Source organism: Arthrobotrys flagrans (genome assembly GCF_004000055.1).
Source record: "Arthrobotrys flagrans strain CBS H-5679 chromosome Unknown unitig_0, whole genome shotgun sequence".
NCBI lineage: Eukaryota > Fungi > Ascomycota > Orbiliomycetes > Orbiliales > Orbiliaceae > Arthrobotrys > Arthrobotrys flagrans.
Window position 1 is genome coordinate 5,988,204 of NW_027137550.1, and position 24,342 is coordinate 6,012,545.

The 24,342-nt window shown below is 45.7% G+C and overlaps 7 protein-coding genes across 9 annotated transcripts; 2 read left to right on the plus strand and 5 right to left on the minus strand.

Annotated features, from left to right (window-relative positions):
* Nucleotides 1-26: 26 nt before the first annotated feature.
* DFL_004767 (uncharacterized protein) lies at nucleotides 27-968 on the minus strand (the record flags this gene model as incomplete). Of its 2 annotated transcripts, none has more annotated exons than XM_067633916.1 (2): nucleotides 27-816; nucleotides 886-968. In XM_067633916.1, the coding sequence occupies 2 exons, from the start codon at nucleotides 966-968 to the stop codon at nucleotides 27-29; spliced, it is 873 nt and encodes a 290-aa protein (XP_067492038.1). The 2 variants fall into 2 exon arrangements, with proteins under 2 accessions (XP_067492038.1, XP_067492037.1); XM_067633915.1 differs by having other exon boundaries at nucleotides 27-819.
* Nucleotides 969-1,318: 350 nt separating this feature from the next.
* On the plus strand, nucleotides 1,319-2,133 carry DFL_004768 (uncharacterized protein; the record flags this gene model as incomplete). The annotated part of the gene is made up of 2 exons (XM_067633917.1): nucleotides 1,319-1,793; nucleotides 1,865-2,133. The coding sequence occupies 2 exons, from the start codon at nucleotides 1,319-1,321 to the stop codon at nucleotides 2,131-2,133; spliced, it is 744 nt and encodes a 247-aa protein (XP_067492039.1).
* A 258-nt stretch (nucleotides 2,134-2,391) lies between these two features.
* DFL_004769 (uncharacterized protein) lies at nucleotides 2,392-4,123 on the minus strand (the record flags this gene model as incomplete). 2 transcript variants are annotated; one of them, XM_067633918.1, is made up of 2 exons in its annotated part: nucleotides 2,392-3,413; nucleotides 3,481-4,123. In XM_067633918.1, the coding sequence occupies 2 exons, from the start codon at nucleotides 4,121-4,123 to the stop codon at nucleotides 2,392-2,394; spliced, it is 1,665 nt and encodes a 554-aa protein (XP_067492040.1). The 2 variants fall into 2 exon arrangements, with proteins under 2 accessions (XP_067492040.1, XP_067492041.1); XM_067633919.1 differs by lacking the exon at nucleotides 2,392-3,413 and having other exon boundaries at nucleotides 3,702-3,728; nucleotides 3,788-4,123.
* Nucleotides 4,124-7,291: 3,168 nt separating this feature from the next.
* On the minus strand, nucleotides 7,292-9,944 carry DFL_004770 (uncharacterized protein; the record flags this gene model as incomplete). The annotated part of the gene is made up of 3 exons (XM_067633921.1): nucleotides 7,292-7,822; nucleotides 7,884-8,944; nucleotides 9,008-9,944. 3 exons carry the CDS (start codon nucleotides 9,942-9,944, stop codon nucleotides 7,292-7,294), a joined length of 2,529 nt encoding a protein of 842 aa, XP_067492042.1.
* A 5,285-nt stretch (nucleotides 9,945-15,229) lies between these two features.
* DFL_004771 (uncharacterized protein) lies at nucleotides 15,230-18,424 on the plus strand (the record flags this gene model as incomplete). Its single annotated transcript, XM_067633922.1, has 5 exons — nucleotides 15,230-15,319; nucleotides 15,415-15,691; nucleotides 15,755-17,017; nucleotides 17,109-18,325; nucleotides 18,416-18,424. 5 exons carry the CDS (start codon nucleotides 15,230-15,232, stop codon nucleotides 18,422-18,424), a joined length of 2,856 nt encoding a protein of 951 aa, XP_067492043.1.
* A 471-nt stretch (nucleotides 18,425-18,895) lies between these two features.
* Nucleotides 18,896-21,885, minus strand: DFL_004772 (uncharacterized protein; the record flags this gene model as incomplete). The annotated part of the gene is made up of 5 exons (XM_067633923.1): nucleotides 18,896-18,956; nucleotides 19,021-19,381; nucleotides 19,440-19,548; nucleotides 19,617-21,017; nucleotides 21,088-21,885. 5 exons carry the CDS (start codon nucleotides 21,883-21,885, stop codon nucleotides 18,896-18,898), a joined length of 2,730 nt encoding a protein of 909 aa, XP_067492044.1.
* A 575-nt stretch (nucleotides 21,886-22,460) lies between these two features.
* DFL_004773 (uncharacterized protein) lies at nucleotides 22,461-23,939 on the minus strand (the record flags this gene model as incomplete). Its single annotated transcript, XM_067633924.1, has 9 exons — nucleotides 22,461-22,550; nucleotides 22,628-22,789; nucleotides 22,853-22,944; nucleotides 23,014-23,224; nucleotides 23,289-23,322; nucleotides 23,381-23,452; nucleotides 23,539-23,626; nucleotides 23,693-23,735; nucleotides 23,874-23,939. 9 exons carry the CDS (start codon nucleotides 23,937-23,939, stop codon nucleotides 22,461-22,463), a joined length of 858 nt encoding a protein of 285 aa, XP_067492045.1.
* Nucleotides 23,940-24,342: the final 403 nt, after the last annotated feature.

The following is a 24,342-nucleotide window of genomic DNA, read 5'->3' on the forward strand; positions in this document are numbered from 1 at the left end:
TCTATATATCCTAAATACCAAAGGTTTTAAGACCGATCCGTGTCCAGCACTAGATCATTAAACACCATATACCGACTCAAAGTAATCCACCCCCATCTAAACCACACCATCTGACTCTTATGCCCCTCCGTCATTGCCTTCTGTGCAGTCCTGTATCCCTGCCAATTGCTCAAATACATCACAGACTTCGGCGCCCCGGTATCGATATATCCCTCTCCTTCCTCCCGTGCCCCATTCTTAATTCTATCCAACAAAGTCGTAACAAAAGCGTCGAGTATGCTAATATACTTCCTATACACCGGGACTGTATTTAGAGTATATAGTAAAATATCATTCTTCTTCGGATAATGTCGTAAATAGTATTTCGCCCCCTTGAGCAACGAAACATGGTTCGGATGAGCAGAAACGCCGCTTTCGTCGAACGTAATAAACGTATCAACCCTTTTCCCGCCATTATCCTCTCTAAACTCCTTTAAAGAGTTAGAAATCAACGAAGCTATTAAATCCTCCGGCCAAGATTGTGTCATCGAATCCTGTAAATTTGGATCATCGTGGATTATTACGCTGTTATTGACGTTCGGAACGCCCAGGAGGGACGCGGAAGCTAATAGCTCAGTTTCGCGGATTTGACCAATGCCTTCGGCGTTACCGATTGAGAAACAGATTATTTGGACTGTGTTTTGGAGGGATGGGGAGACGAGGGATCGGATTGTTGGGGAGAAGAACATGGCTTCATCGTCGGGATGGGCTATTAGAAGCGCAATGTTGCGGTTGTGGATTGGTGAGTGGGTGGAGAGGTGAGAGAGGGTGTAGTAGCTGCTTTTTAGAGAGATGTTAGTTTGATATACTCGTATAGACTATAGAAGGAGGAGATAGTTAACGGACCAGAACGCTGCCATGAGGATTGGTAGAAGTAGGAATATAGCGAGACCGCGAGGGCTTCGAAGCCGGTTTACTATTGCTGGCATTGCGATAGAATACCTCTTAATCCAATGGCTTAATCTATGCGACTGCAGAGTATGAAGAAGAATAAGAGGTAAAGAGGCCACGCATTAGGTTATAAAGAAATTTAAAGACCTCAAAGCTAAATAAGTTAAGAGGAACGTGCACTGGCACCGTCGATATCGATATTCAGGCTCAATGACGCTCGGATCATGAGGCTTGTTAAGTGTCTTGGTGGTGCTGAATTCGTGAAGTTCCGAAATGAACGTAGTCCGGGGTAGCTCCATACCGAACATCCACGCGTTCGTTCGGCTATAAACCTCGCCACCAACCTTCAAACTCCAAACGTCAACTTCAACAGTTAACCATCACCAAAATGCCCCGACAGAGGAAAAACCAAAAGTCCAAAGCAGCAAGGGCCGACTCAGGTTCCGAGGTCGAAGATATACCACGAAAAACCCTGATGGATCAAATCGGTGCCAACCTTCCACACCTTGAAAACGGAGTGCCGTTCGACCTAAAACAGCTTCAAGCTCCATTGGCAGAAGCTTTGTCAAAAGACCAGAAGAAAGGCGGAAAGATCACTTACGAATCGTTTAATATTCCATCCGCATTACCCGATAGGAGTGGACCGAAGAACGAATTCTTGAAGGAAACGGGACGGAAGAAGGGGGATGATAAAGAAGAAGAGGATGATGAAGATGTGGAAATCGGAGACCTCGGACAGACGTTCTTCTTCGCGGTCCCTTTGACGATGTTACTCTTTGCATTCTACATCCTCGTACAGAAGCAGTATCTAGAGGAGATGGAATACCGGGAGGCTATCGGACGGACTGTAAAATCCTTCCCAGGTAAGCTTGCTTCATTTTAATCCGCTAGATGACCATATATCAAGAGTACTAACAGTGTCGCGTGCTAAAAGTAATCTGGTTCATTCTCTACCTCACCCACCCACGCAAAGCCCTAAAAGCAATGCAAGTGGGTTTTGTAATTACCGCCGTAGTCTCCGGCTCCTGGATGATCTACAATGTTAACAATAACGGCTATTACGCAATCATGAAAATGGTCCCTCCGCTCGGAACTCTGCTCATCTACTCGATGATTGAGATGGACATCATACCCGCCGTCTCAGCTCTCGCAATCATCGGTGTCTACACTTGGTACAACGATCTCGTCTTATTTTCAGTGTAGTATTCGTTCTATATATATAAAAAACAGACTCCATACCCGTTTTCTTCCCGCCAATTACGAAGAACAAAAATTCGACCAATTACACACCAAACAATGCCAAAAAGGCCCCCCAAAGTTTAATATAGACTATTGGGAAGAATATCCGTTATATATACATATTAAAGTTAAAGAATGGAAGAAAAGGACGCCAAATCGCAAATCGAGAAGGGAAATCAATCAACCACCAAAAAGAAGCAAACACCTCTACAGCCCCTCTAACTAGTACTCATACTCCGTGCGCCTGGTGTCCATCCCGCTATTAATACTATATCTGTTATACAATGTTGCCTCACTCTGAGCGTACCGCGGGCTATCAACCTCCTCGATCGTCGGGTACCGTTCTCTAATCTCAACTTCATGGTTCACCCAGCTCTTAACACCACGATGGCGAGCTGGTCCCTCCGAATTAACGCTAAGCCCACTCTCGCGGTTGTTCCAAGGGAACCGCGGAGGTTGTTCACGATTAACCCTCAACGGTAGAGGAATAGCGTGGCCACTAGTCCTCATCATTCCCTTCTTTCTGGGCGGCGAAGGTGGTAGAGATGGAACAGAATCTTCCCGTGAACGATTTGTGATTACAAGTCTTCCACCGGGGCTTAAGATGCGAGGGTCAGTTAGTTCGAGGGATTCGTCACTGGCGTTGTATTTGTGCATTGCCCTGATACGGCCTGTCTGGATTGGTGCGGTTGGTTTGACGGGGAAGCGGAGTGGTGGGGGAGCTGGTGGCAAAGATGATGTGGTTGGGGAGTAAGGGTCTGCGAAGGGGTCTCTGAAAGTATGATCTTGATGTTCGTCGATGTTTTCAAGGAAGGAATCATCGAAGCCCGAGCTAGAGATTTGAGGAAGATGGCCGGCGACAGTCATGGTTACATAGCTGCTGGTGCTGCCCATTCGTCCTCTGGGGGCTGGTGGGACCGGTTTATCTACTGGGATGTCGATGGATCGGGAGATGGTGTATTTACGTCTCAAGGAAGTAAAGCGCTCGATGTCGGACATGCATTCGGAGAGACGTTTTACGTCGTTATTGCTTAAGATTGCGGCGTCCGGAACTGCTGGCCATTCATCTCGGTCTCCCATGGCACGGGATTCGTATGTATGGGACATATTGGGCTCGATTGGACCACGGCCTTCATTCCTTCTGCGACGACCTATGCTCTTAACGGTACCCCACATGGAACCGTTACCCCTTCTTCGACGCTTCAGCCAGAGGAAGATTGCAACGGAGAGGATGAGAAAAAAACCTGAGTGGAGTCCGTTAGTATATGTTGGTTGTTTCGTTTTTTGGAGGCAGAAATGTCGCAAACATACCAAGGACACCAAGACCGATACCGATTTCCATACGAATATGGCCAGCCGATTCGCCGACTTGAGGTGTAGGCGAAGCATTGTCTCCATCAGCCGCACCGGGCAGTGCGGTGCTAATACCAGAAGAAGTACTTGAAGGCTCTGTTCTTTCAGCTTCTACCGATTTCGTTGTGGCGGTTGAAGTCGTTTTACGTCCCGACGAACTAGTCGTCTCCCTTTCATCTTCACCGGGTACGGCACCAAATTGCGGACTAGTGGTTGGTTTAGCAGAAGGCGGGGAGGTAGCAGTACTTCCGGGCAATGGTTCTACGGATCCAAACTGTGGGCCTTCATCTACGGATCGAGTCTGTCGTGGTGGTGGTGCAGATGTGGGTTCGATTGGTGTGGGTACTTCGACTGTTGTAAAACTGAAGCCTAGGTCGATTGATGTGAATTTATCTCCGTCCTTCCTATCCTTCTTGTCGTCGTCATCGTCGTCGTCGTCGTCCTTGTCGTCCTTATCATCGTCATCGTTATCGTCATCGTCGTCATCGTCGTCGTCGTCTCGCCTGCGGATAGCAGTCGCTGCAGGCGCAGCGTTTACAATTACAGGAACCATTGCCAGAACCACACCTGCCCTCCTTTGGTTGGTTGACAAAGTTCGCATCTTTTTTAGAGGGAATTGTCGGTTTGGGATTTAAAGATATCGGATATATATAAATAAGTATTTTCCAACCTTTAATTTGATATCTTTACGTCGTCGTTGAAGGATATTGATCACGAGCCCGCCGTGAAGCAAAACCCTCAAAAAAAAATATGCAACAAAGTCGTCCACGAGAAGGGAAAGGGAAAGAAATAAAGAAAAAATTTGGATATCTATATAAAAGAAAAAGATGAAAGAAAGAAAGTATAGTAAGCGTTATGAAGAAAAAATGTGGTTTATTGTCCGTCAAGGAACTTAATACGAAGTGAATGACGATACCAGCTGCGCTGCAGAGTCGATAGAGAGTGTAATCGAAGTGAACAAGCCGACATACCAAACCTAACAAGATACAAACCTAGGTCAAGATGTCTTGATTGTGCCAGCACATCGAGAAAGGAGAGCTAAAGTAGAAAAGAGAAAGAAGAGAAAGAAGAAGAAGAGAGAAGACAAAATGTACCCGGTGGGATGTCAAGTATATCTATCTGGGCTGTGTTTTGGACCTTTTCTTTTGCCGTAAACCTCTCCCGCCGCTTTTACAGGCTAGTTAGCTTGGTGAAGCAAGACATTTGGAACGAGCGAGGTGCTGCAACCTCCTTCCTCGTGTGCCTTGCATAAACGCCCTTTCGTTCGACCAAAATGTAAACGGTCTTCCGCTCTCGCTACATGCAAAAAGGATTTCTTTCGTCCTCTGTTTTTTCTTCACTTGGATAACAATGCATTTAGACCTTCTTGTTCGAGGAAGAATCTTCGTTATTCATGATAATGTTCTACTTCGTCCATTGTTCGAGGCGGGTTCAACATGGTTGCCTTAATTTACCCATCAAAACCCCCGCGTTCAAGGAGGTCAAAGTTTCCATCATGAAAAAAAACAAGATACAAACAATGTGACCCAGAAAAAGCTCAGGTTCCCCAAGAAGTTCTTCCGCTTCAGGCAATTACCCCAGTGACATCTGGTCTCGTATCATATCAGTTCACAAGAAAAATGCGACAGGTACCAAAAGAGCGACCTAGCGTCATCGGAACGTTGCAGGTTTGAGGCCTGTCGCAGACTCGGTCGCTTATGAGGGATAGCCAGGGGTATGAATGGTTTCACTGCAGCTCTTTTTTGGTACGCCGGGGTGGTCTAGGGCAGGGCTGTGCTTTTCGTTGGAAACTGAGCTCCATTGGCCAGGGGAAGAACGAGCCAAGCTTGCGATTGAATCAAGCACTCTTGTTTTCTCTTGGGATGAAAGAATTGACGGGAGGGTTGAGCGATTGAAATATTTTTGAGAATCCGGCAGTAGGTTTACCCGTCTTGTTAATATATTTAGTAAAGAAAGGAAGAGAAGCCGATGCTTATATGGTATACATCGTCCCTGGAGCGGGAAAAGTATGATATCCACAGTTTCAAACGATGCCGTTTCGGAGGGTCTCTGCGATCGATCGATTTTCCCGACGGTAGGGAATTTATGATAGAGTCTATGGGTAAAATACCTAGATATATGGAAATATCAAATTCTGCCATGGTGTTTATTTTCAAAGACCGGGTGATCGTAATTGCGAAGATGTGACTTATTGATTGAATTGAATAGGTCTAGTCTCAGGAAGAGTCTATCGAAATCTAAAATGTAGGAAAGCATATCAATGCACGGATCCTTAACCCAACCCTCCCCCTCCGTCGAATCAGCCAAGGATCCTCGAGAAAATGTCTCTGGCTGAAGATTTCTATCAGCAACCATCTGATTACCGCCCATCCACGGAGAACCTCTTAGAAGAAGGAGCCTTGGTGGTTTTAGCTCTTCCTCCTCCCTAAAAAAAGTATCCGTGTAAAATAGCCCTTTTAAACGCCGACACAGGACGGTCCACCGGTCTTGGTCTTGTGACGTCTCAAGTTCTAGATCGATCAACGTTGACGCTAGGCCATAATTGTATAACCGCAGTATACCGGGCGTGGAAAATCCATAGATCGATTCTGTATCGATATAAGGTTCTTGCGTGACTTGAGTCTTTAGTAATAGAACGGGGATTATTTAGCAATTAGATTTTAATATGAAGGGCTCGAGTTCGAGGGAATTTAAAAGAATTCTAGCTGTGTATTACGTAGTGAGTGAGACAAAGCAAATTCTCGGCCTGTTGGAAGGCAATGTTGATAGCAGTATCGAATCGATTCGGTACTTATATCAAAGGTGTCGACATCGGCTACGTCAACACACGCAATTATCAGACGACGTCGCAGCTACGCAGTCTCACTATTACTACACTTCATGAATACGCGATAAACTAAAAAAGCACGATCGTAACTTATTGATGGAAATTTCTGAAAAGTTCTCAAACCGAATAGGTATACGACACCGCAGTACTAGTATTTCCTGGATATCATAGAAGGAAAGGCACGAGACTAGAAAGAAACTATATACACACCCCGGTCATAGAAAACCAGAGTTCGAAAAAAAAAAAATAAGAAAAATAAAAAATAAAAAATAAAAAAATTTATAATACACAATAGGAGTACATCCCAAATTTGGTAGCCTTAATCACTATAAAATCGAAATCGACACAAAGCAAAGGAACATTTCGTGCACCGATCAAGAAAGCAAACGTCTCACCATGCTCATGGGGAATCCAAAGCAGAGAGTATAAACAGGCATGCAGGATAACATAAAGTGTACGTTAATGAAAAGGAGGGGGAGAAAGAAAAGTAATAATCATTTTGGAAACTAAAAAGGGTTTGAAGGACGGAAGTAAACACTACCATTGCATTGATTGATTCATGAGAACGATAATAGTAAAATAATCACAGACGCCGGTAAACGTTTAACAGACAAAAAAATAGTAAACAACAAACTCATTGCAAGCCATGTCCGGATAAAAAATGAATCTCTAACACCAGGGAAATCTTTTTAGGGGAAACCAAGAGCGCTGGAAGGAAAAAAAAAAAAAAAGGGCGACCCAAATTGTAAAATCCTAGAGCAAAAACAGATAAACACCGATATATATATATATATATATATATATATATATATATTCCCAAGCGATGAGGAAAGAATAAACAAAATGAGATGGTATGTATAACGAGAGGCCATTGTTGTGATATGATCATCATTGCGAATATTGATGACCATCACATTTGAAAAATGGTGGGTAATTTTAGAGTTATGCAGCCGGCACCCAGGTCCTACGCTCGTCTAAGCTTCGAGCAAGACGAGTGGGCGACGTAACTGCAAGATTCTCGCCGGGGCTGTCGTCCTCCTCCGTGTCGTCATCATCTGCAGTCTGGTCAGCGAGACGAGCGAAGTAGTCAGCTAGCCCACTTCCCACAGTATCGTACTGTGGAGGCGGTGTAGCCAATGGTGGTGGTGCGATATCATCATCGAATGCGGGTGGATTAAAAGATGGTGCGCGTAGAAGATGCATCGGCCGAGCTGTACCATCCGGTGCAGTATCGGGGAGAGCAGTTTCAACGTTTCCGAATAGCAAAGGAGTATTTCGTCCTAAACTAGAGCCAGGACAATTGCAAGAAGTGGCGGGTTGTTGGTTGTTATCACGGTCCGAGTATGCTGGCAGCGAGATGTTGGCGTGCGAGCACTTGCATGATAGGATGTGGAAGGGAGAGTCAATTGAGATCTCAAAGTGACGTCTCTTGCTAGGGTCGTTAGGATCAACCTTGCTCAGTCTCATCACGATCTAAAGCGACCCATTAGTTTCTGTAACATGGTGTGATTAATGCAGGCGAGAAAAGTCTTACCTTGATCCAGTGATGGACTTGAATATTCTTATAAGTTGTGTCAAAGTGGATCTTGCCCTCCTTCGCGCCACACCCTGGAAGTCGAACATTGAATTCCATTTCAGTAGGCCCAATGGTATCTCCCTCCAAGTCACCAAGCAAATTGTCTCCGAGTCTTTGGTCGGGTCCCAATTCGGAATCCGGGTTATCCGGATCCCCATGGCGGCCACCGGCTGTCACGCGGACCGACGAACCAGGGTAGGAACCGTAGGCAGCTCCGTCAGCCCTCTTCTCGTAAATTTGTATTTTCCTCGTCGGTTCAATACGATGAACCTTCTTGTTTCGACAGAAATATTCAACGTTCTCAGTGACATATATTTTGATCCTGTGACAGCGAACTTTGGCCAGTGGTGTTAACTTGAAGGCAATTGGGATTTGCGACCCCATCGGGAACGATTTCCCAGAAATCACGATATCGTAGTGCAGCTGGTCCTCCCAGTTACGACTGATAGCGATTGGTTCAATCTGCTCCAAGCTCGTATCGGCGGGGCATCGAATTAATATGACGTCCTTCTTTCCCACTAAATTGGGCCTGAAGGCACCGGCTCGTTCGATTGTGGCTTCAAGTTCATACTTGACGCTTCCCAGCTCGCATTGGATTGTCTCTGGAAGAATATTTTCGATCGGTAGCTCAAAATTGTAAGTGTATTCACCAGGCTGGAACAGCTTGTAACCCTTAGAAGCAACAGAACGACCCGGAGATTCGCTTCTGCCAAAACTACTCCGCTGATTTAGTTGTAAGGAAAGTCTCTTGTCATTCGCGAGGGTGGCGTTTGCAAGAGTGGCAGATGCGGCTGAGATACCGATCGGGGAAGATGTCCTAGCCAAAGACCCGATAGCACTGGTTCCAGGCGTTCCACTGAGGGAACGAGACGGTCTATGATCTGGCTCAGGAGCAAGTAGTCTGGTAGCATCGGCTCCATATGTGGTTTCGGCAGCAGCGAATTGGGCGTTAAAGAAAGGCCAGTGATGTGTCATGATATCTTTCTCTTCGTAGAAAGTCGTCTTTGACGGTGGAATACCTGGATTTCCATGTTAGCTCTCGATTTCGTAAAATATGAAATTTAAATAGAAAAAAAATTTACCCTCAGGCCAATCCGTCCTAGCACGACCTTTAAAGGTCAAAGTTATAGACTTAAATTTTGCAGCCTTTGCAACCTTCACAACCAATGTTCCTCTAAGCAACGCCGGCCCACCGACGGTATGTTGATGATGCGAATCATAACCTTGTAAAAACAAATAGGGCTCTGCAAGCCGGATATCGAGAGTCACCTGACCACCGCTCGTGCTAGCAAGCGGTTTCTCGCTGGGGCACGATATCGTAGAAACCACGCTTCCCGATCTGCCATGACGGGTAGCTAGCGATGTGCCACTACTTCTAGGTGATTGTCCCAGTAAAGCATGTTGGTGAGATGGGATTCCTGTGTTCCCACCACCAATCGCAACTACTCGGCCAGTGCTTCCGCCGCCTAAAGCTACCATTGTTGAAGGGGACATCCTTCCGGTATTCACTGCCGAAGCAGGTGGGTTACTATTACGAGTGGCGGTGGAAGTAGTAGTGGGTCTTTGTGTTGTGGAGGGAGCGGCAACAGTAGGAAAATACTGAGGAGGGGAAATTATTTCAGTAGCCGCTGGAGGAGATGGTGGCGATGGTCTGATGTCTACGGGTTGAGAGGTCGAAAAGGGAGTAGAAGATACGATCTGTTGAAATAGACGTTTTGCAGTGGCCCTGGGAGCGAACCGGGGGAATTTAAGGACGACGTTGTTCGGGTTGGACTTCCTTCGTCCGGATGGTCTTTGGGAGTTTGGGGACGACGTGTTGTCGGGCGTGTTGTCCGCACTGGCACCTTGGCCCTGGAAGATGTGAATGGTTCTCCGTCTGGACGATGATGTCGAAGTCGAAGTCGACTGTTGCTGAGTATTAACGTTATTGGAAGCAGGGAGAGATGGTAAGGACGATAATGCTGAGGTAGACGTCCTGTCAGTAAGAAGGCCTCCACTGTTCCTCTGCGGATTCACCATTTTGGCATCCTTTCGTCCCTTCTATATAATAATATAACTCTTTTTGGGTATAAAATTAAAGCAATGCAGAGCTGACCAAAAATACGACCTCGATGCTCTAAACAGGGAAACTCAGGCGGGCCCAGTTAATATACTTATTAACTAGTCTGAAGGGTAAGCGAGAAGATCCGAGCTTAAGCAGAGCATCCACAGCGGGCAACTGCGCAGCCGACTAGACCTTAAACCAACAAACAAAAGCGAAGCTGCGGAAAGGGAGGATTGGGAAGATGTGCAGCGGATACACATATACCAGCAGGTATATTTAAATAAAAGATCCAACTGAACAGAGAAAGTCCCGTGAGGGAGAAACAACCTGGCTTATGAAGTCAAGTCGTCAGATAAAAATGGAAATGGCCGGGGAACTTAGGCCTGTTTGCAGCTGAAAATGGTGAACATGAAAATCCAAAGCAAAAGGCATAGGATGGTGCTATTGGATTTCTGCTTGTGTGTCTTAGCGCAGCAAACAGTGCAGGATGAGGCCAGGAAGGTCTGGGTCTCGCTTGACTTGCTGGTCCGAAAGTTCCTTGCCCTTTCGGAGATGAGATGGATGTCTGAAGTCTTTTATCCACACACGTCGACCAAACCTCGGATACGCCTGGTAAGTTTGTATGTTTTGGATGTGCTCCCTGGTTCAATATTTTGGGGCTGACATGGGAAGCGAGAGGGAAAGGCTTTCAGGCAGCGGGAATCCAAAACGCCAAACACGAGATGCTGTTATTTTTTCTCCAACTGATTGTCGTTTCCAGTAATATATCAATGCGAACCAAGCAGCGGATCGAATCGAGAGGGGAGATGGAAATAAAATAAATTTAAATGTGAAAGAAGAGGGGGAGAGGAAATGGATTTTGTGAAACAAGAAGAAAGCCAACTAGCCAAGTCGTAATTATATTGCCATACGACACTCTCAAGGAACTATTTAAAAAAATAGAGAGAGAGAGAGGGAGAGATAAGTGTCGGTATAATAGTATACCTATCGACGCCTGAGGGGCAGTCTGCATGCTTGCTTAGGATGCTGCCCTAGTTCTCTTTTTTTTGATCACTAGCTGACACGAGCGTGACTTTTGTTTCCTCTCTCTTCTTGGTTCTCTTGATGATACGATATCCACCATCGACGATATACTCAACATCAGAGTTGAAAGAACCGAGGAGTTAGCTAATCAACGAGTCAAGCAGCAGCGAACATGAATAATGGACAGTCTGTATGTATGCAGGTATGGATGGTGGGCCAGGCTCCTGGACCAGGTGCAGCTCAGCTGGCCAATAGGTCTGGGCAGGGTGGGGTGGCTAGGATGGAACTGTGATCTGAAGTCTCATGCGTCGTCGACCGGCGGCATTTCCATTCGCTCGAGCTCTCTGGCTCTCACCATCGACGCCTTTCTCTTCGCACGGCACGTCCAAGCACCAATTAAGTTGTCTCGAGGCAAGATTTTCGCCATAATGACAACACTCGCATGGCAAAACAGGGACACGGTTCGGCAGGCAGCGCCAGTACCAGTTCATGTCATGCCGCCAATGCTCAAGCCTTCATCAGAAGAAACGAGCCAAGATCTGACTGTCTGGGGAGGAGTAAACGAAAAATTAAAGTGTGTGGGGACTCGGCGCAAAAACCACAGTTGCGATAAATGGGCTGGCTCCTCTCAAGCTCGATTTCACGTACCAAATTCTTCAAAAACTTATGTAACTGTTTCCAATGGGAACGAGGCGGGCCAAGTACTCGATACCTCCTCCCTTACTAGCTGCCACGTCGGTAAAGGTGGAAAAAAAATTTCTTCAGGTTTCTTCAACAAGGAAAAGGAATGGACCGGAGCTCGCGCGAATATAATAGGTAAGCTTTTACGATTTTGTTTGTCGTTAGAAAAAAAAACGTCCGATTGTCCCGATCCCGAATGATGTGGGGCCTAAACTCACCTCGAAGGATGTGTATTCGCGTCCAAAGAAATGACCAGAAGACTTTCCCTCGAAAAGTTGGATCGCCGTACAATCGCGTAGTAATTATGTGCTACGAACAGAATCTCAAGCTTCGAATCGAGCTTAACAAGTAGAAAATCTGACAGCTATAAAGTGCACAGGTTTAGCAGGAAACATGCGGTGAGAGTCTAGCGTTGACAGGTGTAGATGATACGAAAGGCCATACGAAATAGCAAGGTTTCATAGTGTACTAGTGTCAATCGGCCAATGGGATCGAAACGGCCCCGCGAGATACCGGATATCTGGATGTTTCTGACCTACGTGATCAAAAGGCTTAAAGAACTAATGAGCTTGCCCTGAGCAAAGAGCGCATGTGCCATCAACGACAGTCAATGCCGCAGGATCAGTCCACTGCCAGAAGGATATCGATGCCTGATCCGCGGAATTATTGTCCGGAAGTTGGAGAATTGGTCTTTGTAGAGGCAAAATTTATTTTCTTAAAGATTTAATATCGTCGCTCCTTGTAGGGAATCAAAGGATGTAAAGTTATAGTATGTCGATTGGAGCTAATTAGTGCATTGGGATGCTCAGGTATAAGAAACCGGCTCGTTCGGTAAATGATAACTATTCCAAGGTATCTTTCTTAGCGTTCCAGAGACAAAGTGAGAAATAGGCTACCTGTCGAAGTACTATAATGTCTATTTCATCATAGCGACTTAGCCAACATGCAATATCAGAAAGAAAAAACCTGTCACAGGAACTCCGACGAAGTACGGCCTAAAAACCCAGTCTTGGCTCTCTAAAAAACCTTGAGTCTCAAATCGATCCTTTAAATCAATATCCTCGACAATTCTACAGAGATCCAGTATCCCATGTCAATGGGATTCGTAACACAGCCCTAGGCATTTTCTTGGTGGACGACTCGGCATCCGACATCATCGCCCCACTGTGGCCCCTTCCTTCGCTTTTGTTGTCAATATGCAAGCCTCATCCAGATGTGGTCACGTCATGCTGCAGCCGGTTCCCTACAAACAGGGTCGTGACCATATTTTTGGCAATTTTTTTTTTTAAATGCTTCGAAGCGAAACCGCTCTTGATAAAAGGTGAAGCGAGAAACATGTAAAGTGGATACCTTCAACAGCCCAGGCCCCATGCTCCTTTGTGATACCCTGAGGGCAAAGGCAATGTTTGTTTCCTTCAGTTGAATTCAGTTGCATCTTAGTGGTCGTGTATGCAGCCTAGGTCATCGGCCAAAACTTGAACACAAAAATTAAAAAAGCCAAGATCTAGGCCGACCTGGCGGCGGGCTGCAGCGCCGCATTCTCGTATAACGCGAACGACCCGCCAGCGCAGCCGCCGTAAAGACTGGAATATGATAACCCAAATCAAGCAGATAAAATAAGCCTTGCAAATTTGTTAAGATCCCCGCGTTCTTAGCAAGCACCGACCAACCAGTTTCATGAAACGTTGTGCCTTGGAGGTATTCTGGCAGTACCTGGTATCCGTAGACGAATACTTTATAACATGCATGTCAGCCATAGCCAGCTGCGCAAGTCTCGGAACTAGTGATCATCCGGTGACCCGGGCGCCACCGCTTCGACGGCGATCTTGTGCTCCGACGATGCCATCGACAAGATATATCGCGGAAACGCAACGGCTGTGCAACATATAGCTACTTAAGTAGCTAGCGAGATATAAAGATGCGGCCATGATGACTCGGACAACGGGGCGAGAAGCGGGATGAAAGGTCATGAGACAAGATAAAGGGTCCTGTTGAAACGATCTGCTGAAGCTTTGGAAACGAAGTGAAGAATGGGGGTCTCTGGCCACATGATGGATCTTCGATTTTCGGGATGTGGTACCGAGGTGTGATGGTTGGTTCTTGGAGTTTCAACACAAATATCGTTTCTTATCGGAACAAGAGCACGAAGCTGCATCAGCTGAATGTTGAACTGATAACAGTTCTGCTTTATCTATGTGAAAACATTTCGCTGGTTTTTTGTCAAAATCAAAAAACTATTGATGCCATAATGTTGAATTATTTTTAATAGAACGTGATCATTTTGTGGATCCTGAGCGGCTTACAAGGCCAGTGCAGCCCGTCCAAAATCTTTTGGGACGATCGCGATCGAGAGTGTATCTATGACTACAGGCTAACTTGTTTTTCGATTGTATTCAACTAAGTCTACTGCGAAGAGCTGATACGCATGGTGCAAGTGTTTTGTTGATATATTCGGACCGTTTTGTTAATTTCCATGCTAAGTTGTGGTGCAACTAGAACATGCCCCTGAGCTATAGATATCAAATTGGCGCCGTTTATAACGTCTAACTCGAGACTAACATTTAATTATATATAACCTTAGCCTTGTGTTATATAACCTGTGGCGTAACCGGTACCATGAACTCGAAGCTTTTTAAGGCAGACAGAATCTCCTTCTTTTCGTGGACCTATAATTATATTTAGGGGAATGTGTCAGTTAATGGAGGCTAATATACGAGACCATACCTGACTCAATCACATATTACATATCCAATGCCACTGGTAACCGAAGAAGAGTCGTAATTACCACTGTAATCAGTAACGACTCGCATTTCTCAAATGTAGTTGGTTTTGGAATTATAAATTACAAATATAGAGCCTGGAAGGTTGCCACTAGGCTACGCTAGGGAACGAAAATGTATTATCTAAAATCGTAAAACGATGGTAAATTATTGAAGACATTTGGTTGTTTGTAGTTCGCGAGCTTTATAGAGGCTAGAATTTTACATGATTAATAAATTTGGGTATGGATGCGGTCGAAATATCTTTCGAAGGACAACTAGAACAATAAGCTTGAGTTTTCGATGCAGATATAATATGATATTCTGCTAACACTATAGATTAACAAACCAATCATGGGTAAAGGCGCTCAAATTCATCCATGTACCCAGAGAAGCCAACACTGGGTCCCAGTCGATCTATCGTAACTTGAGACTTGAATCACATGTTGTTGCTGTTGCATTTCGAGCTCCAGCCGATTCAGGCAACCTTTCCTATCCACGTGACCATGTTTATGGCGACCACGCGATTCGATGTGCGACCAGAACGTGCCTTGTTTCTCGACATCGACATCTCGACTTTGACAGCCTCGAGAATTTTGGCTTCTATCCATCGCTTTCCCACCTTCCCTCTAAAACTACCTCGAGTTCAGCTCTGCTGCATCTCCCTCGTATTCGCTATCTTTTTGCTATCTTACTAATATAATTGTAACCTACGATTACATTTACAATACGCTTGGTTAAAGCTCCCTTTACAAACCATTCTCTTTCAGACCTGGCCTGCATGCGATACGACAACAATGGGTGCCGGCGATGAAGGCACAACAGCGGCCGACTACCCATTTAAAGGCCTAATCCTCTGCTGTACCTCCATCTCTGCCGATATCCGCGTACGATCCTTCCAAATAACCCCCTTCAATTCTCTAATTTAACCCAAAACCATCGAAAAAGAATAGTTCACTAACTCTCTACCTCGGCCTTCTAGAGCGAAATAACCTCCAAAGCCACCGACCTCGGCGCCGTTTGGAAACAAGACCTAACCTCAGATGCTACGCATCTAATCGTCGGCGACGTTAATACCCCAAAATACCGCTATGTCGCAAAACAACGACCCGATGTTAAGCCCATGCGAATCAGTTTTATCGAAAAGGCACATGAAGCTTGGGTTGCCACGAAGAGTATTCCGGTTCATGACTTGGAAGTTGAACATGCGTTTCCACCGTTTTGTGGTTTGAGGATATGCCTTACGAACATTAATGACGGTAAACCTCCAAACTTTACCACCTACGAGAGGGATTAGATGGTATCTAACAAATACTTTACAGAAAAGGAACGGCATAAGATCCAAAAAATCACTGAAGAAAACGGTGGAACCTACAGCGGCGATCTGACCAAACAAGTCACTCACCTCGTTGCTTCCAATCCGGAAGGGAAAAAATACCAATTTGCAAAGCAATGGGGTATTAGCATCGTCAGCGTCGAATGGCTTCACCAAAGCGTGGAAAGAGGGATGTCTCTAGATGAAGCATACTTTTCGTTCGATCTTCCGGCTTCGGAACGTGGTCAGGGAGCATGGATTCGATCTGCGACAGGGAAAAGAAAGCTGTCGGAGAGAGAAGGATCAGGGGGCAGCGACGGAAGAGTTAAATCCGATCCAGCTAAAAGGAAGATCAAACGAGCGGCTTCAGATCGATTAAGCAGTGGGAGTCAGACTCTATGGGGCGATATCATGGGCACCAAAGCTGTCAAGGTCGATAAACCGAATGAATGGGGCTCCGATGCACCACAGCGAACTAGCAGCAAAGCTGGGAGCTCGACTACAGGTCCTGTCGATGCGCCGTACGTCAACGTTCGTGCGAGCATGTCAATGTCAGATCTGCAGCCCGAGGTACCCAAAAAGATGTTTCACAACAAGGGCTTTCACGTTTATGGGTTCGATGCTGATAAAGAGAGTCGAATACGAGATATCATTAGAGGGTTTGATGGGAATACATACCCGGCTTTGCAGGATCTATTCGAGGCCCCGGCTAGTCGGTATGTGATCGTTGTACCTGATACCTACATCCAAGCCGACTGTCCAAAAATCTCGGATGCTTCAAAGGCGGTACAGATTGTTACAGCTTGGTGGCTAGAAAGGTGTTTGCATGAGGAAAGATTTATCGAACCGGACGAATACCTACTCGGACGACCTATGAAACGACACAACATCTCAGGATTCGAGAAGTTGACGGTCTCGGTTACGAAGTTCGACGGAGTTGATTACCTACACTATACGAAAGCGATTGGCAAACTTGGAGCAGAGTTCTGCGAAAAGGTCTACAAGGCTAGAAGCCTATTGATCGTTAATTCGGCAGATAAATCTGGACACAAAGATAAAGTGAAAGCTGCTGAAGCTTGGGGGATCCCGATCGTTTCGCAGGAATGGTTACTAGAGTGTATTTCCGAGGGCGAACTCATCCCGTTCAAGAAGTACCTTTTAAACACCAAACCAATCATCGAAAAGAAGGATGGCGGGGTAGAAGTCAAGAAGGAAGGATCTACCGCCTTGGAAGATGTTACCGTCAAATTCGATTCTGCTGTCAAAGTGAGTTAGTCTTAATTCATTGTTAAGAAGGCTGAGGGGATAAAGCCACTGTTATAGCACATCCTATATATAAAGAAGTTAAAAGCTGATTATAGAACCTTTTGGCGGCAAGGAAGACCGAGACAAATTAGAACAGGCGGTATTCTACCTCGGCGGATATGTAACTTCGTCCTTCGATAGCGAAATTCCAATTACGCATTTTGTCACAACGACCGAAACGGCATCACAGGCGGCAGCGAGTGGTCCTAAACACCTCTCTAGCGAAATACGACGCGCATGGCGGACGAGCGGAGTCTTCGTGGTAACCGACACTTGGCTCAAGATGAGTATGAAAAGGAAAGAAAGATGGCTAGAAGGGAAATATATCGTCAAGAAGCCAGAGATGAAGGAACTCGACGCCACTGCTATCCCGAAGAAACCAAAGGTTCCATTATTCGTACAATCACGAACTGTCAAGCCGGCGCAGGAATCTCACTCTCTTCCACAGCGAGATAGTAATAACCCCTTCATCATCGAGGACATCGACATCCCCCGAGACGTCGAAGAAACCACCGCCCGTATGCGCCCACTCTCAATCTCCCCAATCGCGGAGGAAAAGAGAAAACCTTCAACATCAAAATCACAACCAGCAAGTTTATCCACCACCCCTTCAAAATCCAAATTCATGACCCTGAAATCACCAGCAAAGAAGTCACCTTCACAACTTCTCCCTACTGTTCCACCATTACTATTCGATAAAGATGGACCACGTAACAACGGAAGTCTATTACAAAACAACCTCACAGAAATCCTACGATGCGTAAAACAACAGGAGAACAAACCACCTTTACGTCGACCTCCTAGAAAACTACAGGGCCGTGCGAACTCTACAAGTGAAGAAAGTGCTTTACAACTAGCCGGAGACAGCTTGTCCAGAGATAACTCTTTACAATCAAACCCACCAGAAGGACATGATAGCATTGATACCACTGCTACCACCACTGCTTCAAAATACAAATACGGCTTAACCTCCCTCTCTCGGGCGAATTCCGTAACAGGTAACAACCTCGACTTCGGCGAAAGCATGATCTACGATTCAAACCCAGAATCGGGACCCAGGAATCTACAACTAGATCCCGATTCGGAACAACAACCGCTATCACAACTAGTGCACTACGTTGATGCGGAAGCCGAAGCAGAGAGGAAGAAATTGTTTGAAAAGTTGAAAATGGTGGATGATGGTGGAGCATTGAAGGGACGGGTGGTGGTTAAGAGCACGGTTGCAGCGCAGGAGGTGGGTGGGCCGGTTACGAGGGTCGGGCGAGCGAGGAAGGTTTGAGAGATTCTTATATGCTTCCTTTTGGCATTGTTTTGTTGACTCTGGCTTCGGGGTTTGGTTGTTTCGGCGTCTCCTGTTGTTTAGCGTGCTTAACGATGCTTAACGTCCTCACATACGTTCCTAACGTTGCGACCTTCACCAATGGCTATTGTAGCTAATTCATAAAACGTTTCAATTTCTATCCATCAATCCCTCATCTATAACCCATGCTCTGATTGCATATAGTCGTCTAGTCGAATAAATACTATGAAAGGAAAAAATAAATAAAAATAATTGCCTACAGAAAAAAGGAATGGAACCCACACACGAAGCAAACGCGTCTAACCATTCTCTCTGTGGGTATTGCTAAGAACGAAACCGTCAAAGAAAGTGAATGCTGACGCCAATTCCAAAAATAAAGATATAAACAAAAAAAGAACTATATGGATTAATATTTCGAGATGATAATAACAATTCGCTTTGAAGAAAGGGAAAGGAAACAAAGCCGACGCTCCATCCGACGGTTATCTCAGAAGACTCGGTCCTAGATGCTCCATGGTCGGCATTAAGGGCTTAATCTACATTTCAAGCACAGTAAGCGTAGGTATTGTCCTCCGTGCGTTCCATGTAGTCTTTATCAATGAGCCTGTATTCGAAAATCTATTAGAAAACCCCTCCTACTTAAAACGTAACTGCATCTGGAAACATACTTCTCAATATTCTTCTTGATATCGGCCATATCCAAGACACCCCTTTTCTTTGTCTGATTGATAACCTCGGTAATCAGGTCGTTATGCCCTATTGTCTTCCTACTCTTCATGATGCGGATGATAGCTGCTTGAGTTTCATACTGTCGGTCTTGGGCTATCTGTTCGTGGGTTTGGGTGTTTTCCTCTTTAGTTTCTTTTAGTTGGATTTGATTAATCTTGATACGGATTTTGGGGTCGTTGAAGCCAAGGTTCACAGTGAAAGTGTCGGTTGGGTTGATGTCTTTGCCCTTTGGATGTTTGGTGAGAGGTCGGACGCGGGCACAGGCGAGGGATTGAAGGGTGCGGATTAGTTCGGCATCGGCTGGAGACGACTGGTTAGTATGTATACTTATTTCAAGACTGTGGGAATTGGGACATACGGAGTGAAGTCGCGGACTTGATATCTTCGTAGGACAGCGGTTTCTTATCGTTATCGAATAACAATAGAACCACCGCCTGGAAGGCACTCATCGAAAGTTCTTTCCTGCCCTACGAGTTTTGCACGATATTTAGCGTATTTCGCAAGATAAATATGAGGGCGATGATGTGATTAATACCTTCGGAAAGTTCGCCTTAAGAACGCAGTGGGCAAGAGCATTTCTCCATGCTAGCTTCCGTCCCTTATGTTTAGATGTATAGTATGAATGATATGCGTTCATATACTCCGCCACGCTCTCCGGCACAGTTATCGTAGTTTCCGGATACGTTGGCCATGCAGCTTGCGAAAGCACTGTCACCTGGAGATCTATGCTATCGGTCCTCTCCATAGCTGCCTTAGTAAGCTTAAACGACGCCATGTTCTCCCTCGAAATATCAATGTCCTTGAACATGATCTCCAAGTTCATTGTAAATCCAGAACCACACTCCGTTTTCAATTTCGATAACATCGCCTTCTCGGCATCGGCACTGGCGCTTCTCTGCATAAGCAACCTTCGTGCCAAATCCTTCTTGTAAAAGGCCTCAAACACATCTTTGCCGTGAATGAATCTGAACAAATCAAGTGCTTGATCCAATTGGTTCCCCAGCAGGGCATCCTCGTCTCCCATACCCATCATCTGTTCGTCTTCCTCCGGAGCAGCTGAGTTCCGCGAGATAGCCTTGATACCCTCTCGTAGTAACAGGTCCATATACTTGGCAATCATTTCCGATGGCCTTGCGTTCTGTTTATAACCTGCTCCCTTCCTCTGCTCGTTGATAAAAGTTTCAAACGATTCTCTCAGCGAGTGTCCAAGATCCACGTTCTTAGCAAATGAGTTCTTCAGAATACCCTCCAAGCTGTTCTTCAGCGAGAGCAGAGCCGGAACCATATCTGTGCTTTCAGAATCCGTCACAATCGCCGCTCCTTTCTCTTTGATGTATTTGGACCAAATGGGCCTTATTTTCGACCCAGCGTCTTCTACCCTATCGATCACAGAGTAGATGACCGCAAGCGATTCGACATCATTGCCCGCAATCAACGACCTAATCCCCGATGGGTCCGTTAGATCGGGCAGATGGTATAGAATCATTTCCTTCTCAATGATCGTGATCAAATCTCTCTTCGTAGTCGTCTCCAAGTTGAATACCTCAACTCTTTGGATCTCCTTTTGTATCTGCGATGCACATTGACGAGCATATCGTGCTACATCATCCGCATCGGCCTCTTCTTCGGCAAGCAGTCGGTAGTATCCCTCCGATACATCGATGAAACGAGGTTCAAATAGCGAAGAATAGAGGCCTAGGTTCGAGAGTATTCGAATGCTAGCCATGAGTAGATTGCTATTATCGAGATCAGTCTCTCCTTTTCGGTCGTTTTCGTATAGCTTGAACACTCCACCCAGGAACCGTCCTCTAAACTTCGTATCTGTGATGATGTGCGTGCTGAATAGCTGCAGTCCCATGTCCCATATCTGCTCTCTATCCGGTGCGGGGTACAGGTAAGATTGATTTAAGTAGAAAAACAATATTTGAATAGCTCTCTATCAAGTCCCAGAAACAATCAGCATAATAATTCCTAGACTCTGGCCAGATACCGCTAAGAAAACTCACCAATCTTTCCTGCCATTTCTTCCACGCCCCCTCTATAACCCTAACCAATTCTTCATCCGTTCCCACCGCCCGACTACTGATCCCATCCCTCAACGGGCCGGCCACATGGTCTCTACACCTCGCCACAAGCCTTTCATGAATCAACGGCGCCTTCCCGGCCCGACAAAGACTTTGACAACCCTGATAAATCTCCTCACTGCTGGTACCCCGGGTCGTATCATCTTTATCTTCAAACACAGCCGTCAACGCGCCATCTAGCAGATCAAGAGTTTTATTCACCCATTCGTCCGGTACGCCTGCAGGCCGTTGTTTGAAGTTCTTTACTAAGATCTTCTTGGTTCCGTTCTTTGGAGGTAAGGCGGATGGTTGAGCGTACATTGATTTGGGATTGGAAGGTGGTGAGGCTGTCAAGTCGATTGCATTCTTGGTGGTGGTAGTGGTCGCGGTGACGTTGTTAGTGGCATGGGACGGTTGAGGCGGCGAACTCGCCCACATGTCGGTGATTGGTGGCACGCCAGAAGGCGGCGGGGAAATTGGGTGGGAGTCTCCGGATTTCAGGCGTTTGGCAGGATTTTGGAAGTGTTTTTCGGAAGAAACGTGGTTACCGTTACTAGTACCTGCACCTGAGGATGTGGACTTGTGGTGTCTACTGGTGGGGCCGGACGGGCTGCCGGTGGATGGCTTTCGTTTCTTGTGGGATGAATTCGAAGATGTAGCGCCCGAACTCGAAAGCGGCCTGTGGGATGTGGAGGCTTGCGCTTGAGCTTGATGAGCGGCGGTATGGTTGGTATCCGTCATCAAGTAGGGACACCGGGACCCGGATGGTTCGGGGTACGTTCGGTAGCTAAAGTGAGACGTCGGGCTTGTTTTGGTGGATGAAGGAAAGTTGTGATTATTCTGCAGCCAATAGAGTGAGCGGCCTATGGATAGGAATTTTGGTCATTTGAATCTGAATCAATATTAATCGAAGTCGGTGAAGCCTGAAGTTTACAAGGGAAAGAGAATAAATAGATTATCGCCAGCAACTGTACTGGAAGGTTGGGAGAGGTAGAAATTAATACACGGCGCCCCGCGTTCGCTGCTTTGTGCTCTACTGAAGGTTGTGTATGTAATCACTATTATATGGGATTGACCCCAACAAGCCGGCCATCATATGGCTAAAGTTACTGTGAATGATCCCTATCATTCGGCATTAGACAGCGGAGATAGGCAACTCCATCGATCCATTTATCATCAATGGCATTTCTATTGAATTTAAGCCGATACGAAGTCGTCTTCCAACAGTAACAACACACTCAAGCACTTGACGAGGAAGTCACTTGTCGTTGGATCCATGGAAGAGGGCTTTCCAGATTACAGGTCTATACCTATATCTAGCCTTTGAAGTTGTTCTTCATGTCCCGCAGTTTTTGCATAACCTTCAGTGGGTCTGTCTCTCCTGTCGCCTTTCGAACATCAGGGTCCTATAGACCATGTTATCAGCTATCAACTCAACTATTCAGGGAAAAAGAGTGCTAGGATAAGTAGATATAGTCCATACCTCAACCCTCATAAAAACATTATACTTCAGCTCATCTCCGATCGTAAATTTCCCCTGTGTTTGCTCATTCTCCTCGCAGAACTGAACGAGGTCGCGGACGGCTGGTGTGTCAAGAACTGACTTCCCAAACTTGATATTGGATTTGGTGTATTCATGGCCAGGCTACAGCCACAACATCAGTAACGATATTCTAATAGTTTATACCGTGTGATATAGAATACCCACATAAACTCGTGTCTCCTCTGGCAACTTCGCCAGCCTATTATTCAAAGCCTCATGCATCTCCTCTGCCGTACCCTCAAAGAACCTTCCGCATCCTATACCGACATATATTATTAGCCATTGCTTATCTAACAACATTAATTGATTATTCCATAAGGCTTTACCGGCAATAAACAGCGTGTCACCCGTAAACACAACCTTATCCTCTCCATCCTCCATGAAGTAACAAATACTATCTTGAGTATGACAAGGCGTATGAATCGCCCTAACATTGATGCCTTCGCCAATTTTGAAGGTCTCATTGTGCTTCGGGATTACGTCGACTTCGGCACAGTCCTTGCCGCCGATGACGGGGATAGGCTTGTATTGTTTTAACTGATATAGTTAGCAATATATACTTATTTAATATAAGAATATTTAGATTATAATCGCTACTTACTATTTCCGCATTGCCACCAGCGTGGTCACGGTGACTTGGAAATATAGTTAGATACCTTTTTTTTTCATATTCCTGGTGAATGGTGGACGTACTGATGGGTATTGATGATGCCCTTGAAATTGATCTCACCGCTGTCAATCAGCTTCTTAAGAACCGGTAGGACTCTTTGTTGAAAAATCAAAATGTATCAGTATCAAGCGGTAGTTCACGCATGGGGTTAACGTTGACGGAGTAGAAGGGATTCACTCACTCGGGCGGATTAGCCGGATCAACGACATAAGCGTCCTTAGTCTTATCATCGATAACTACATAAGCGTAGTTATCATGACTTCCCGTCCCTATAAATTCACAGATTAGTCTATATATCCTTCATCATAGTATACATGCTTCGAAGGACAACCAACACATGGGAATTGATTGAATATGCATTGTTCGTCGTTGGATGTTCTAGACGTTCGAACAAGGATTAGTTACGAAGCTGTCAGAGTGGTCACGGTGAGATATTACACCGCTCGCCTTGGATTCCGTCGGATAGCTGTCAAATCGTACTATCGCGACCTCAAAGGCGATAATAAGTAAACTTACGGTAGTTGTAAACCTTCGGAGTGGAGAGGCGGCTGTAGCTCGTATTGCTCTGAGTGAGAAATTCATATGGTGGAGAATTCAAATGGAAATGGAAGTCAAGTGGGCGAGTGTCTTTGTAATCGACAATTGGTGGTTTACGAGCTATATCACGTACGGGCTTCGGGTGGATACAAATGACCGGGTAACGAGACGGCTGCGCCGAAAAGTTGGGGTAATTTGCGAATTGTGGGTTTGCAATTGGAGCGTTTACTGTATCCCGCACTAAACTGTCTACGTCGATAGACGTCATGTTGAATTTACATGACAACACAGTTTCGGGATCATAAATTGAAGATGTTAAAATGTCGGTGGTATGCTATGGGGCTGTTTCTGAAGCTATTATTTCGATGAAATAGTCTTATAGTAGTAGCCTCTAGCTAGTTGTTTCTTTATTATTGTTATGGCATATCTGTGAACTTCGACGACGGTA